At 44.1% G+C, this 16,118-nt stretch overlaps 1 protein-coding gene across 1 annotated transcript in view; it reads right to left on the bottom strand.

Moving 5' to 3' along the window:
• The window catches only part of LOC109032303 (nose resistant to fluoxetine protein 6), a 61,771-nt gene extending 46,376 nt beyond the window's left edge, over positions 1 to 15,395 (bottom strand). Inside the window, exon 1 of the mRNA XM_019044368.2 lies at positions 14,334 to 15,395. Coding sequence (XP_018899913.2) covers positions 14,334 to 14,658 — 325 coding nt within the window. The 5' untranslated portion in view covers positions 14,659 to 15,395. The remainder of the gene's footprint in view (positions 1 to 14,333) is intronic.
• Positions 15,396 to 16,118: the final 723 nt, after the last annotated feature.

Below are 16,118 nucleotides of genomic sequence, written 5' to 3'. Positions count from 1 at the left end.
AATTACGACGTCGCTTGGACGTTGCTCTGTGAACGCTACCATTCTGAGCGTCGCCACGTGTTCCATCACTATAATGGCCTCCTAGACCTTCCTGATGCCCAACGCTTCGAGCAAATACCTGCGCTGATCACCAAGATCAGGGAACATTCCCAAGCGCTCCAAGCCCTCGGTCACCCTCCAGACTCTTACAGTGGTCTGCTGAGCGCCCTAATAGTGCGAAAATTGTCCACTCGCCTGAAGCAAAGGCTAGAGGACTACCGAGGAGCTGATCCCTCTTACCCCAAGCTCGACGAACTTCTTAGCTTCCTGGAGAAGGAACGTCGCAGCACCGAAGATAGCCCTCCCAATCGCAGAGAGGCTAAGGCTCTAGTTTCATGCCATGAGACTAATGCCCATCCCGCACCCCGCAAAAATAGAGCCAAAGGCTCCAGAGCCAAGTCTCGCTCACCCAACGGCACCAAAGTTTTGGTATCATGCGATGGGTCGTCTGATAGCTCTGACTCCTCCTCTGAGCACGAGCAAGAGGATAGAGACGATCACAGCAAGCCTCAGACCGACCGCGCACGCCAACCGCAATGCCCTTGTTGCCCAGAAAGACACCGACTCTTTGACTGTTCCGCCTTTCGCGCCAAACCCATTTCTCAGCGTCGAGAATTCATAAAGGGTGCAAGTAGGTGTTTTAACTGTCTGAACACTCATTTTGTCGAGTCGTGTGTCTCACCTCGCCGTTGCATGCTTTGTTCCAAAAAGCACCACACTCTTCTCCACGAAGAGTCTCCGGCAAACAACTCTGACGACCCGGATGCTACTTCTGACAGCCCGGCGTCCTCAGGTTCCTCCCAGGAGAAGGTCCTGCTGAGCACCAGCAAAACTTCTTCTACCATTCTCTTGGCCACCGCCAGACTGCGCATAAAAACTCGCAAAGGATCGGTTTTGGTCCGCGGGATTTTGGATTCAGCCTCACAAGGCACTCTGATCACCCGCGAGTGCGCTGACAAGCTCGGTTTGAATGTCCAGTCTCCCATGAACGCAATGAGTGGCTTAGCCGAGAATCGTGTCGAAACCTTTGGCCGTTTCCACGTCACGCTGGCATCTGTGCGCCACAAGCCTGTGGCCAAGAACCACCCAGTCACTGTGGTCCAGACGATCACAAACTCCACTCCTTCCACGGCCATCGCCGCCTCGGTCAAGGATCTAGTTAAGGAATGGAACCTTGCCGACCCTACCTTCGATCAGCCAGGCCCTATAGACGTGCTGATCGGCGCAGAATTATTCTCTGCCCTCATCGTCGGTCCACCGCACCCGCTAGGACCCTCGCTTCCCACGGTGTTTGTGACACCCCTCGGAGCTGTCCTGATGGGCCCAGCCCCGACATGCGAAAGAACTCAAACCTCACTGATTACATGTTTGTTTAACGCAACACCTCCCCGGGTTCCGGTGATCCAGCCTGGATCCCGCAAGTCTTTCGATTGGAGAAAAACAGAATCCTCTAAATTCTCGTTACTCCCGAAGAAGCCCACAGAGTGCGTCTCTTGGAGAGCTACCAGAAAGCTTAACTCTGTCCACACTTCAGACAAGCTCTCTGACGATAATTCTCTCCGAGAGAATGCAAAAAAACCCGCGAAGCCACGCTTCGCCCCACCCGCCAGACGCCGCCCATTGAAAGGGCCCCTCCCGAAAGATGCTTGTCCCCAACTAGCATCTCCCAACTTTGACTCATGGTGCCAGGAACGATCTAATCTCCATACCGCAGGCGAGACAACCGCAGTCCGGCCTAAAAATACTCGTCAGCTGAGTAACAAAAACTCTTCATGTGAGCAAGGACTGACACAAGGATCTACTAAAGACACAAAAACGTCACAGCAATCATGTCTTAAACCGCCAGTTGCTTCTAAATCAAAGGAAACAGTACCTGATGAACGCTTAGAAACTGACCGGGACAAACCCCAAAAACTGGGACCCTCTAAAACTAAATTTTGGAAGCGATTTCTCAGCCTTCTTAAATCTTAGTCAATTTTTTCAATTTCTTTGTAAATATCATTGTTCTCAGCGAATTTTAATTTTTTCTTTATTTTTCCTTGTATGATGAGCCCTTAACGGGCCTCATGGGGGGCGGTACATGTTCACGCCGTGAACATGGCTCGGCCAGTACCGGCCTCGCCGTCGGCCGACTCCGCGCCGCGGTCGCTCCTTCCCCGCGACCCGCGCTCCCCCCTCCTCGCCGCCGCGCTCATCTTCCTCGCGGCCGCGACCCCCCGCAACCCGCGCGCCCTACCTCGCGGCGTCGCGACGCCGCTGTCCGCTAGATCGCGTTGACGTACCCAGCTTTAGACGTTCCGCCGCTCTCTCCCGTCGTCTGATTTTGACGGCATCCCAGCGGCGCGGCCCATGCAAAGTGTGATCCACCATTCACTCATCATCCAAGCTTGAGCACCTTGGTAAGTGAATTTTCACCACTTCTCTTTCAGGTTTTCAAGAAGAAGCATCCAGTCCAGCGCCCAACGCTGTCGACTTCACAGTCCAGCTTCCTACGCTGTCGACTTTCAGTCCGGCTTCTAACGCCGTCGACTTCACAGTCCAGCTCCCTACGCTGTCGACTTTCAGTCCGGCTTCTAACGCCGTCGACTTCACAGTCCAGCTCCCTACGCTGTCGACTTTTCAGTCCGGCTTCTAACGCCGTCGACTTTCAGTCCGGCTTCGAACGCCGTCGACTTCCCAGTCCAGCTTCCTACGCTGTCGACTTCTCAGTCCGGCTCCTAACGCCGTCGACTTGCCAGTCCAGCTTCTTACGCTGTCGACTTCTCAGTCCGGCTCCCAACGCTGTTGACTTCTCAGTCCAGCTCCCAACGCCGTTGACTCCACAGTGGCTCCCGTGCCTGGCCGCTTACAGCGCTGCACGGAGCAACCCGCAATCGCCTCATCGCGATATCCGTCCGAGCGATTCGCTTAGGCAAGCCCTGGGGGTATCCCTTGGGGGTCTTCACCGCGCTTCAAGCGCACAAACTGAAGACGCCGCGCCCACTGTCGCGGATTGCCTGCCTATCAGGCGCCCACCGCCTGATCCAGTCCACTCAAGCGCTCGGATGAGCTTCCATCGCCGGCCTTACAACCCGGTGCTGCTCTCCGTCCTGCGCGCTTGAAATTACGTGCCTGCGCGTACATATGTGCATAGGGAAACTAATGGTACACACGTTGTTTTTAAACCGGACCGAAATTTATAGTTCTTAATTGCAAAATGTAGTCCAATTAAGAAGCGAATTGTGACCATTTCGTCGCTTGGCTGACATAAGAGCGTAACTACACTCTGCAATGGACCCTGTCTTCCATACATTTCAATGCTTTTCTTGGCTCATCTCAACGAGTAGTTACGCCCTTGTGTGAGCCAAGCGACGATTTGTTCCCGAAATTGTTGGAAAAATCAGTGTTTTCCTAGTGCTCATGCCAAAAATAACGCTAGTCAGGACGAATGGACGATGGGACATTCTCCTCAAAAGTATATATAGTGGCTGCAGATGAGAACCACGTTATAAGGTCTTAACGTTATAACCACGTTTTTTCATAGATTCGTGAAAATCAGAGGTCTTGTCCCGTCCGTCCTGCACGTAAATAACTCCTGTACGCTCCACACAGACACACTCAGACCGTACGTTTACTGAGCATTCCGTAATTCGTAAATGTGACTGATGATTCGTAAATGTTGATTTAACTACCCCCGCAGTAATATTCTCATCCGAGGCATGCAAACTCGACTGTATAGATGGTTAAATTAACATTTAAGAGTTACCTCGGACATTTTTTACAGCCAAGTTAGTAAATCTACTTTTCATTTCCTGAGTTCATAACACATACAATCTGAGAGAGAGTCTCGGTAACTTTAATCACCACGAGTGAACCTGCACAAAAAATTTGGCCGCGAAGTTCATCGGCCGCCTAACTGGTTGTGCGTTCCCATCCTTCCGTCATCATGGGTCATCCCACCCGCGGGAACATTAGATATTTGACTCACGATGAACTATGATTACCGAATCAGAATCGGAAGAAGTGACTCTACCTTAGAAATGAAAATTACATATCTCATTTGTGCTGAAAATTTCGAAAAACTACACCCAGAAATAGCGCGAATATCCAAAATCACAGATATAAAAAAACAGGATAATTTTCGAGTTTGGAAAAAAAACACATTGACGGCAAAATACGAAAGATAACTCGGATACAATGTTTCAAAATGTTTGCCTCCACTTACTTTATAAAAAGGGCTCTTAAGAAGGAAAATAATAAAATAAGATATCTGTACCAACGTTTAAAAGGGCTCATTCTGCATCACATGGTACAAAAAACCCTGAAATTACCCCTAAACTCTTTGAGAGCATTGCAAAATCATAGTAAAAAAATTCGCACATTTTTGAGAGAAACGCCGATAGAGTTTACATGCGCAGTTGCGAGTCTGAAATTTTTATCAATGTTCTTCAGTGTAATAGAAAGCTTTTAGTATCGAAAAGTGAAAAATAGTGTTTTTTACACTAAATCGGTTGTTTTACTGTACAGATCAATTTTACCACCTTAAGGACCCATTTTCCTGACTTCTCATTTTTCCGTCACATTCTATTGCATTTATTAGAGTATACAATTTATTATTATATTTTGCATGTATTTATGTATGTATATCTTAAATTTTTTAACACATTTTTCAGAGGTTAGATAGGAAAATTGAAATGCATTTGAAGTCGGGTGCAAACTATTAAGAGCCACCATTTAACGATATGGCAACATCGCGATGCAGATTCTGTGCATTAATCTAGGAGGGCAGTGCCATTTTCTCCTCCAAACAATCTATTTTTAACATAGTATAAAAACGGTTTTGGTTTTTCCTATCCATCTATGACAACTTGGTGGATTTTAACTGGCGATAAAACACAAAATCTTGCGACTGTGGGATGCTGTGCGACGCTTATTAGAATATACCATGTAATCATAATCGGAGCCGTCTGGCTGAGTCACGCCCTCTGTCGGCATAATTTTGTAATCAACTCGGGTAACTGGACGAGTAAATATGAATTATTATAAGCAGCTATCTCCCCCATTCGATATTCTAATGGAAAAAAAATGGCCGGCCAAAAGTGAATATTTGATTTCAAGTTGCATAAGCTGATGGGTACAGTACTTTAGACGGTTGGAGCATGAGGCTAAGTGGGACCTTGAGTACCCTGAACAGCGTTTGGAAAACTGAAAAATCATATTTGAATTTTACACGACATTACTGTCGATAATGCAAGAGACTCATTACAACTACCTACACTGGCAGAGCATACATTTATTAGTTACGTGCAGGGGCAGGCGCATGTATATTTATTCATATACAGCATATGCACTCATATGAGATTTTCCATTTATAGATCTAACTTAAAGATCGGTCTTTACAGATTGTTAAGGCTGTGCTCGTTTTTTCTTAATTTACGGAAAACTTCCTCCGAATCTTAAAAGAATGAACCTCTTCCGAGGGAGGGCGTGAGAGCATTTTTCAGGCGTAAAACTTATTTTTGAAAGTCTCCATTCGATCTTAACGTGTAAAGAAGAGTATTCATAATTTCTTCACACCTTGACTCTTTAATTCCGAAATTAGAGAACTGCGTGCGCTACTTTTCTAGTGCAACGTTTTCCAGGAGGCGAGAAATGATGCGTCAGGTTTGTCACCGGCCAAAACAAAGACTCGATACTACGATAAACACTGCCTAGAAGAAGAAGTGCAGTCGGTGCGAGCTTCAATATGCACATAATTTGAGCATGCATTGTGATACCTCCACTCAAATGAGGTATCCACATCGCACGACTCACCTACTTTTCGAATAATGATTTTACTTCATTGCAATTTTCCACGCATGTCTTCCGCCCGGTATAAAACGTTCGACAGATATAGGGATTTATAAGTCGGAGGATTTATAAAATGTTCTCAAATAATTAAAGCGAAGGAGGTACGCATTTCCCTTCACCGAAAAAAGAGATGCTGATTTAACATACATACATACGAGTCGCTGTTATAGCGCTCTTTGGCGCTTTGCGACACCTAATCGCCACAAAGCTCGGTCTTCCCACAGGTTATCAGGGAGTTGACACTCCCTCATCTCACTTAACACCCCCTGTCGCCAACCTCTCACTGGGCGTCCCCTACGCCTCCTCCCAGGAGGAACCCAATCAAGCATCTTTTTTGGCAGCCTCTCTTCCGTCATCCTATTGACATGACCATACCAAACAAGTTGTTTGGTCATGACGTCGAACACGATGTCATTTTCGACTTCCATTATCTGACGCACTCATTACGGACCCGATCTCTCCTAGAAATTCCTGCCGACCTTCTCCAGAAATCCATCTCCGTTGCTCTTAGCATATCCTGTGTCCGTTTCTTCAGCTGCCAAACTTCACATCCGTATGTTAATATACTTTTTACTACAGCGTTGTATATCCTCCTCTTGTTATCTTTGGAAATCCGCTGATCCCAGAGGATTCCATTTAACATCGCTATAGCCTTCCTTGCTAAGGTGTTCCTTTCCCTGATAGCTTGATCCGTCCTTCCATCCTGGGTCAACCGCACTTCCAAGTACTTGAAGTGCTCGCAGCATTTGATCTGATTTAACATTCTGGATATAAAATAGTGTCACTCACAAAACGCTGAATTAATCGCAACAGCAGTCAGTTTTACATCTTGACATTGGTAAAGTAACTATACTGTGGCGGTTAATTCAGCGTTTTGTGAATTGTCGCACACTTTTTTACAGCAGTTAAATCAGCATCTCTTTTCTTCAGTGTTTTTAGACCAACTAGTTCCTTTGAAAAGTGTTTCCCGTCTAACACTACTTACGTCCGGGCACTTTGTGTGTCTATAAATACCATTAGAAAAGTGCAATCTCAGCTATCCATGTTTTCCTGATGACCGAGGCCTTACAAACATGGAATCGACTTTAGCTGTCACTAACCTGGTTAAGTATCGTATGATAGGCAATAAATATGCCGTCACTCAGAATATGGCATTAACAGAATAAGCATCAATATTTTACGTCTCCGTCTATGTCAGATCCGGGATACACAGGGCATGTGATAATGCCCATGTATTTCAGCAGGCATTTTTCTCGACCTGTCTAGTTTTCTCGTCTATGCTCTGGAGATAGAGTAACAGTTGCAAAACACGTTCCTCTATTGCGGATGAATTATAAAATCTTTGGATCTTTTTCTTCATCGACAGAAAAAATGACTACTCGTTTATGGATTTTTCACAGAGTAAACTATTTACATTGAGAGGATTCTTAAAGACACACACTTTGTTTTAGCCAACAAAATCGGACCATGTGCGGCCGAACGCGAGCCGTTTGAACGCGCCGAGGTGCTCGACGCTCCCGCCGAATCTGCGAGGATTTGAAGTCCGCTACAGGAGAAGAGCTTCTCTGCCAAAGCCTCAGTCGTTCATCACTGACGAAAAATCAAAGAAATTTTTGTAGAATAAGGGGCTTACCTCACTTCTCCACATAACCAGCTCGATCCAAGCAAGTCTGATACTGAGACTAAGACTAAGAGAACAGCTTTTGGATGCCTCGTGCGTGGAAGTCTTTCAGCTGACCGCGGATGAAAGAGTGGACGGCTTGTTTGACCTCTTCCACTGATTCAAAATTAACTCCTCCGAGTTCAGATTTCAGGAACGGAATAAATGGTGGTCTGGTTTGCCATTTATTACCGTATCTGAAATCTGAACTCGGAGGAGTTAATTTTGAATCAGTGGAAGAGGTCAAACAAGCCGTCCACTCTTTCATCCGCGGTCAGCTGAAAGACTTCCACGCACGAGGCATCCAAAAGCTGTTCTCTTAGTCTTAGTCTCAGTATCAGACTTGCTTGGATCGAGCTGGTTATGTGGAGAAGTGAGGTAAGCCCCTTATTCTACAAAAATTTCTTTGATTTTTCGTCAGTGATGAACGACTGAGGCTTTGGCAGAGAAGCTCTTCTCCTGTAGCGGACTTCAAATCCTCGCAGATTCGGCGGGAGCGTCGAGCACCTCGGCGCGTTCAAACGGCTCGCGTTCGGCCGCACATGGTCCGTAATCTATTTACGATTGAGAAGATTCTTAAAGAAACACACAACTTTGTTTCATAACTCAAAAATGTTTCCTTCTGTTGATTTCATTTTGAAAATAAAACGTCTGTAAGTTAAAGGATATGTAATATCTGTCTAAGATACACTGATTACTTTACACTGATTGTTTTACACTGATTATCGACGGTGAAACTACCAGACTATCTATCTCGGTTTGCGATGTCGCAGACTTCCTGTCATACTTTATTTTTAAATAGAAAACTATTCAGCGTCAGTTCTTGAAAAATTCTCTGATCTTTTTTTTCTCTGTGCGAAGAAAACTGTGTGAAAACTTCAAGGAATCATATTGATTTATTCTGCTTCAAAAAAATAAACTGGGAGCGGAGATTTTTAAACACTGCAAACGTGATACGTGGTCTGGTAGTTTCACCATCGTTACGTACCCTGGTAAAAATTGGTAAGAGCTGCGTTTCAAAATACCATAGGAATTTTTATAGCCGGCTAAAGAAGGCTACAGAAAATCATATAGCTGGCTGTAGAATGCGGAGAAAATCATATGGCCGGGCTATACGAAGCGATAAAAAATTATGCAGCCGGGCTATAGTTCCTATCGCCGGGCTTTACACTTTATCGCCTGGCTGTTGCTTTTTCGCCATCGATTATAAAAGGCTATAAGAAATTGTGTAGAAATTCGTGTGCTTTGGAAATCATTAAGTTTGTTATACGGAACCACCTTAATATTTACAAAACACACATTATATTTTCCTTTACTACATATTTTTTTTTCATAAATTAAAATGAGAATAATCCATACAGGATGTGCAAACATTTCAAAATCATGAGTTGAATAACGCTGACTCCGCCAGATAAAATATTAGAGCTTAACACAAAGCGGAGCGGCGACGCACTGGCGCCTACAAACCTAACAGGGATACTTCACGCATTGCGCAACGCGTGAAGTATCCCTGTTAGGTTTGTAGGCGCCAATGCGTGTTTCGCGCTGGCTGCCCGCCGCGTACCACGGCGCGCTTGTAGCAACTATTTCACACCAGAGGTATTGCACAGTATCATACGAAACTGAAGGCGCTCTTATATATTAGTAATGGCAGGCATCCATCAAAAGTACGGAGCTTTCCTCGCAAAATAAATCAAGATACTACGGCCCAAAAAGAGAACAGTATTCCAAAAACTCACTAAGTCCTAGCATCCGTAATTAATAACGTTTAGCATACACTTTATCGCCTGGCTGTTGCTTAATCGCCATCGGCTATAAAAAGCTATAAGAAATTGTGTAGCCGGCTATAGAAGCTATTGGAAAGCTTACAGCCGGCTGTAGGTCTATGGTATTTTTGAACACAGATTCTACTGCCAATTTTTACCAGGGTATTTGCTAAAATTATAAACGGTCACCAGTTGCCGTTTTGGCCACCGTCAATTTCGGTTTTTTCATAAGATGAAAGATTGTATCAATTGATTTTTATGGAATTTACGAATACTTTTTCCGAGCTTATCAGTTGATTTTTGGCATTTTAATACTTAAAGCAATATTTCTTATGTTTTTGAGTGGAATTTTGATTAGGTGCCTTACCTATATCAGCGGACCAGTCTTATCGCGTCTAGTGGTCCACTGGACAGCTTTCACTATCAATAGCACGATGACGAATCATTCAAACTTGGATATAGATCACAATTTTTACAGTCCCAAAGTAAATGGACCAGTATAGCAATTTTTCATTATTTTAAGTGCCTCGTTGAGTTTAAAGCAGAAAATGTGATACCCACATTTCTCTAAAAAAATATGAATAAATTTTAGTCCTAACGAGCCCGGATCAGATTTTAATAATTTAAGGTTGCTTGAATAAATGACTGGAAGAAATTTCCGTCAGAGATCTAGCAAAGATTTCATCCAGAAATAAGAATAAGTTGCAGGCTTTTCTCACATAAAACTTGTAGATCATCCTGATGCCCGATGAATGTAAATCTTTACGTCCGCATCAGGCACTCGTCAGTTGGAGCTGGCGCTGATGGTAATCATGAGCATTGTAACCCGACCGCAAAGAATTATTCCAATTTATTTTATTCGCTTCCAGTTTGGACCGAAAATTTTTCCGTGCAATTTGCGTGACTTCATAATTGGCCTACTCTCTTCCTCCATTTTTAGGGCGAAATCAATGGAACCTTCGGAAATATTGAGTTTGAGTGATTCCGAAAGAGAAGAATATTTGACTGCATAATCGGTGCGCGCCGCCTTGGCTAAAATATTCAAATGAAGTCTATTAATCATCAATTTCCATTCGGTAACGTCTAGCAGCTGATCGAGCGGTTCCTGAAATTCTTTTGTGACAGCATACCGTTGCTAATTCGAAGTTCTGATCGCGGTAATCTTACGCTTTTTTCGCCCACTCATCACAATTCAAATCCATAAGTTAAGATTGACGCCGGCAAATGTAATGATCTACGTGACATCTTCAAAAGACACAAGGGATGTTCAAGTTCAAGTTTTATGTAACATTTTTTTCTTTTTCTTGTATTCCGTTGTATTTCGTTACCTTCCTTACTGAAAAAAAAACTCCGGCCGTGGGAGCCGCAATTACGGGCTATATAGAGATAGACCTACCGTCCGTTCCGGGCTCAAAGGCCGAAAATTCCGGGTGCTGGAGGCGTAGGTTTAATTGCTCCGGGTTCAGAGGCCGAAGCTACAGCTCCAGCAGCCGGAATTTACGGCCTTTGAGCCCGGAACGGACGGTATGTCTATATAGCCCGTAATTGCGGCTCCCACGGCCGGAGTTTTTTTTTTTTTCAGTGCTGACAAAAGTCGAAACTATACCCTTTACACGACGTCCATACATTTAATGCTTTTCCGGCCTCATCTCAATGTGAAGTTACGCCCTTTTCGTGGTAACCCAAAGAAGAAACGTAACTCAATCCCAAGATTTCAAAATTGACTAAAAAAATTCCATTTCCATTTTTTACAAGATGTACTTGTGCAATATTTGTTTGAAATTTTTCTGCTTTTTGCTCAAGAACTTGAGAAAAATCAGTGAAATTATCAGTTAGGAATGCTCGAGAGTCTTCCGGTAAAAATGTAATTTTCCAGGAGAAAGGCAACATCGAAATGTAGTTGCGTTCTTACGAGAGGGTAACAACGTTTTGCCACCGGCGACGATTTTTACAGCAGGCTCACCCCCAAAAAATTGCCGAAATGATGAGCTAAACCCACCCATTTTTTGTTGGTTTTTCACTGGGACAAATAGTGTTTAAAAAATGTGTCCTCTCTTGAATATTGAGCAGCTTCACCAGTTTGATCGTTCCATAACGCTTTGTCCCAGCCGTTTTCCCGAGCATCGTAATACTGATATGGAATCCATTTCCCTCTTATATACTATACATACGTGAGGCTATTGCACTATTGGTTTTGGATACTGTCAAATTGTTTCGTTAGGCTTTCATTCGTTTTAAATATAAACTAAATAATCTGATTAAATTTTTAGAAGTTTGTTTCTGAGAGAGAAGAATTGTTATTTTCATTTATACTCGGAGAAAGTATCATGAGAGAAGTTATTTGTTGTTGGATTCTGTCCTTAACGATGACTTTTAGAGCTACCGCCGGTCGCTAGTATTAATAAATATTCCTTTTGAGAAAAATGGTGGTAAAATTGGTCGTAAATCATTTGGAGCATTAACCGTTAGAATTTCGGATCTTAGCTATCGTGCTTTTTTCCTCGCCGAGGTTGACCACTATTCTGAGTGGAGTCTCATCTTTTCCCCACTTTAAAATTTAAATAAATTTGTAAACCCGCTTCGAAAAGTTGGAAAAGTCATAATTCGTGTCATACGCAGGGGGCATTTTGTACATCAGAGCGACTTACTGTCGTTCGATTCAATTCTGCGATTGAATTTACGCAATGAGGCAGAACGAGAGAGATTAACCAAATGAATAACGCGTATTAAAAGACGCATGGTTCACACCGCTGGACATCTGGTATCGGCGACTACAAGTCACCATGAAGCTTTATGAAAGACCAAGTTTACAGACGGCTGTTTGGACAGAATGCAACAGAGAATCACAATCGAGTGCGTTATTTTTAAACGATGTCCGCGACAAAATTTCAGTCAGAGACCTCTTTAAAAGGTGGAATCAATAGCTGAATATCTAGGTTTTTGGTGCTAAGGACCAGAGGTGTTACATAGGGAAAACCGGGGGCTGCAACCCCCCCCCCCCCTTCTCCTTCATTCCAAAGTTTACACTCTTAAGGGGCTATTTGGACCGCGTTAAACAGAACGGAACCAAGCCTCATCAGCTATTGCCAATTTAATTGGGCAATTTAATTTTTTACGAGGAATCAGTTGTGCGGATTTTCGTGGATTTCAACAGTACGAAGCAAATCCCTCAAAACATTCAAAGGAATCCATACACACGTTCTCTCGTAAAAAATTAAATTGCTCAGTTAAACTTGGCAATAGCTTATGTGGCTTGGTTCCTTTCTGTTAAACGCGGTCCAATATCGGTCATTATTGAGTATTAGTACGGCGTTATTAGGAGATTTTTCGACAATATCGCCTCCCCACGCGCTAAATTCGATGTATTTAAATCAAAAGGAACTAAATCCATTCTGACTGAGCCTTGAGATCCATAGGAATACATGCATGGTATGGCTCATGTCAAAATGGAGATAGTTCCTTTTTCTTTAAATGCGTCCTTTTGGTTCCCTATGAACAATTTCCTCCCCCACCCCTTAGTTTTGATTGAAACAACGCCCCTGGTTTTTTTTCCTGCAAACGGTCCGATATATCTAAAATGTTGTAGCCAGTACTATCATTTCGCTAGGCAACTTTACCTGGAGGACAAAATTTCTGTTCCAACGACTGTACTTCAGTTCAAATGGACCTTAGTTTTCGGTAATAGAAACCAAACTCTTTGATAAAGCATGCAAATCTTAGTATAGCTAACAAAAACTCATTCCGTGAATTGAAGTTCAAGTTACCAGAACAAAAAACTTTCGTGTGCTATAAAAACTAAAGTTTTTGAGCCTCCGTAGAGGGTTATGCTTATAATAGATTAGCAGTCAAATTCAAGTGACTAGAGTGTTGGTGATTTCGCCAACGTGCGTTCAAAATTTAGTCAAATCTTCAGGTCCGACCACAGTCCAGACCAGAAACGCGTCTGCAGTTGCCACTCTCTGATTGGTCGTGACTAGTGTTTCACCAAACAGCATAACTCTTTTAAGCTGGTCGGATGAACTTTTGCTCTCTATAGAGAGAAGAAGTCATTATAATGGAACTTCGGTTTCAGACTGATTTTGAATTTTGAACGCACGTTGGCAAGATCCAGGGTTGCCACAGAATTTGGAAAATTAAATTCCCTGACATTTTCCTGATTTCCCTGACACATTTTGGTGAAATTCCCTGACGATTGAACAAATGACAGATGTTTAAAAAGATTTAGTTAGAAATAGTTTTCAGGTAAAATTTGTTGTTTGAAACGTCAACCTCGCTCGAGGAAGCATATAAAAGTAATTTAACGATTTTTCCCTGACATTTTCGTCTTTTTCCCTAACATTTCCAGGTTTTCCTGACTTCTTAGATGTCCCTGACATTTTCCGGAAATCCCTGACTGTGGCAAGCCTGCAACACTCTTGTCAAAACGACACGTTCAAGTCAACCCGCTATCACCATTGCCAGATCCAGCAAATCGGCAACATTGATTTTCCCCATTTAACATATGGAAATGCACCGATTCTCGGAGGGGCCAGGTGCTCCAACAAGAATCGATTATTCAACATAGGTTCAAATGGGGGGATCCGGTGTTGCCAAATTGCTGGATCCGCCTCTGGCAATCACCTTTTGTTAAATTCAAGTGCGTTACGATGAGGATAAAGCACAAAAACATAGCCCGAATATACGAAATAAAGAGGAGATTTAATTAAAGTATGGGTAAACAAGGCTAAAAAATTATTAAAACATAAAAGGCAGGACGTTTCGAGCTGTTACCAGCTCATTTTCAGCTGCAAAAACACTTAAAACAAGTAAAAAATTGAGTGGCGACCTGACCCCAGCCGTTCTCATTCCAGTGGTTTACGTGATAACGGCTGGGGTCAGGTCGCCACTCAATTTTTTACTTGTTTTTATGTGTTTTTGCAGCTGAAAATAAGCTGGCGAACAGCTCGAAACGTCCTGCCTTTTAGTGTTTTAATACTTTTTAAGCCTTGTTTACCCATATTTTACCTAAATCTCCTCTTTTACGATGAGGTAGCACTTACTTTGCATGGCCCACAGCGTGAGGTTCTTGAGGTGCTGCTGGTAGATCTCGCTCTGGGCGTTGCACTCGGGGTTGCCGGTGGCGCGGGGGCGGAACTCCGCGAGCTTCTCGGCGAGGAGCTGGGTGATCCAGACGGAGCGCGAGGCCCGCGGGACGGCCGGGGCCTCCGGGGACTCACGCTTGGTCCGCGGCTTGACGTCGGGCTTCGTCTTCGGGCTCAGCTCCAGGTCGAAGAAGATCTCCTCGACGCTCCGGTGGAGGCTCCCGTTCGCCGGCGTCGCGTCCGTCGTACCGTCCTCCCCGACCACGAAGTTGGCTGCCAGCATCGATGGACTCGAGGAACGCCGCGTCCAGCGGGTGGACCGTGTCGCCGCGGGAGATGGGCGGCCCCAGGGTCGCCAGCCAGAAGATGGCCGCCGCCAGGAACACGCCTACCGAGGGCACGCGACGTGGAAACATCCGGTACATCGTCCGATTCTCAGATCGCGAGGAATTTTCCCGCGATTATCAAATTATAAAGGACGAATATCGAACGATTCTCAGGCGAGTGACGGAAATCGCAATTTCCCTCAAACTTTCAGGGGAAAAAACACGAATTGACTCCGGAAATTGCTGTAGATTTTGGTGTAGCACCGAACCTGGTTCCTTAAAGCCTCACCGGGATCGAATCGACGAAAACGTAAGGAACGAAATGAAGATGAACCAAAACAAATTTAGCCGGAGAGTTTCGCAACGAAAGAGCACAAGCCTGGGATCTCGTCAAAATGAACGGTTAAAATCGCACAAATTCTGGAGTAAGACTACCCGGTCGCACTGAACTGAAGCACTCGGAAACCCGTCACAATTCCTGCCGCAAACTTCTCTTCCTTCACACAACTCGAAAAAAAAAAAACGAACGAGGAGAACTAAAAAAAAAGAGTTGGGTTAAACTGAAGCGAAATTGGGGTGGCGGAGCGTCGTGCCGCTGGTGGGAAGCACCGGTGGAAATCCTCTGGGCAACTGAAGAACGGCGGCGGCAGAAGCGGCCGTGTGCCGTGTGCCGGGTCCCGCGGCCGGGAAATCGCGAGAGGACGACCTTGGACTTGAGCCGCGGGACTCCGAGCCGGGCGGCACGGCGCGGCGCGGCGCTTCATTTGCAATTTTCGCGGATCCGCGGGCCGCATCGCGGTTAAGTGGCGAACGCCCCGAAATCGCATCACCGAGGGAAATTTTGTATCGGACTCATGGAGTAAGAATTTGTGACTAGAGCTGCAGGCCCGCCACTAGGGGGGATACTGGGTCCCTGATACCGGGGCCCGTGTTACCCGTGAAAAACCACTACGAATTCACATGAAACCCTTTTGTTTCGTAAGAAAAAGTGAAAAATTTACCCTAAAAATTTCGCAAAAGGTGATTAGATTTTCAAAAACACGCTGGGGCACCGTAGAATTCTTCTTAAATTTTCAAAGAAGTATACGTCTTGGAAAATTTCTATCTATTTTGAAGATTTTCAGTATAGAGGGATATTTTTAGTAACTGCGTTTCATTTTCTTCCGTCAATGATAAAGACAAAAATTTTCTAGTAAAGTAGTTTATTTATGTACAAGTTCTTATAGTTAGGTTTTTTAGTACTTTTTTACCAATTTCTCAATTCTGTTTCTTTTTTTCATTTTTTTTTTTTTTTTTTTTTTTTTTTTTTTTTTTTTTTTTTTTTTATCACTAATTTTGTCTTTGTATAGTAACATTCTTATTCTATTTAGCTCTTCTTTTCCACGACTCATATTTACTCATATATCTTAACAATTTT

The sequence above is a fragment of the Bemisia tabaci genome, chromosome 3, assembly GCF_918797505.1.
Source record: "Bemisia tabaci chromosome 3, PGI_BMITA_v3".
Taxonomy (NCBI): Eukaryota; Metazoa; Arthropoda; class Insecta; order Hemiptera; family Aleyrodidae; genus Bemisia; species Bemisia tabaci.
Note: the sequence above shows the minus strand (reverse complement) of the source record. Positions and strands in the feature narration are given on the sequence as shown.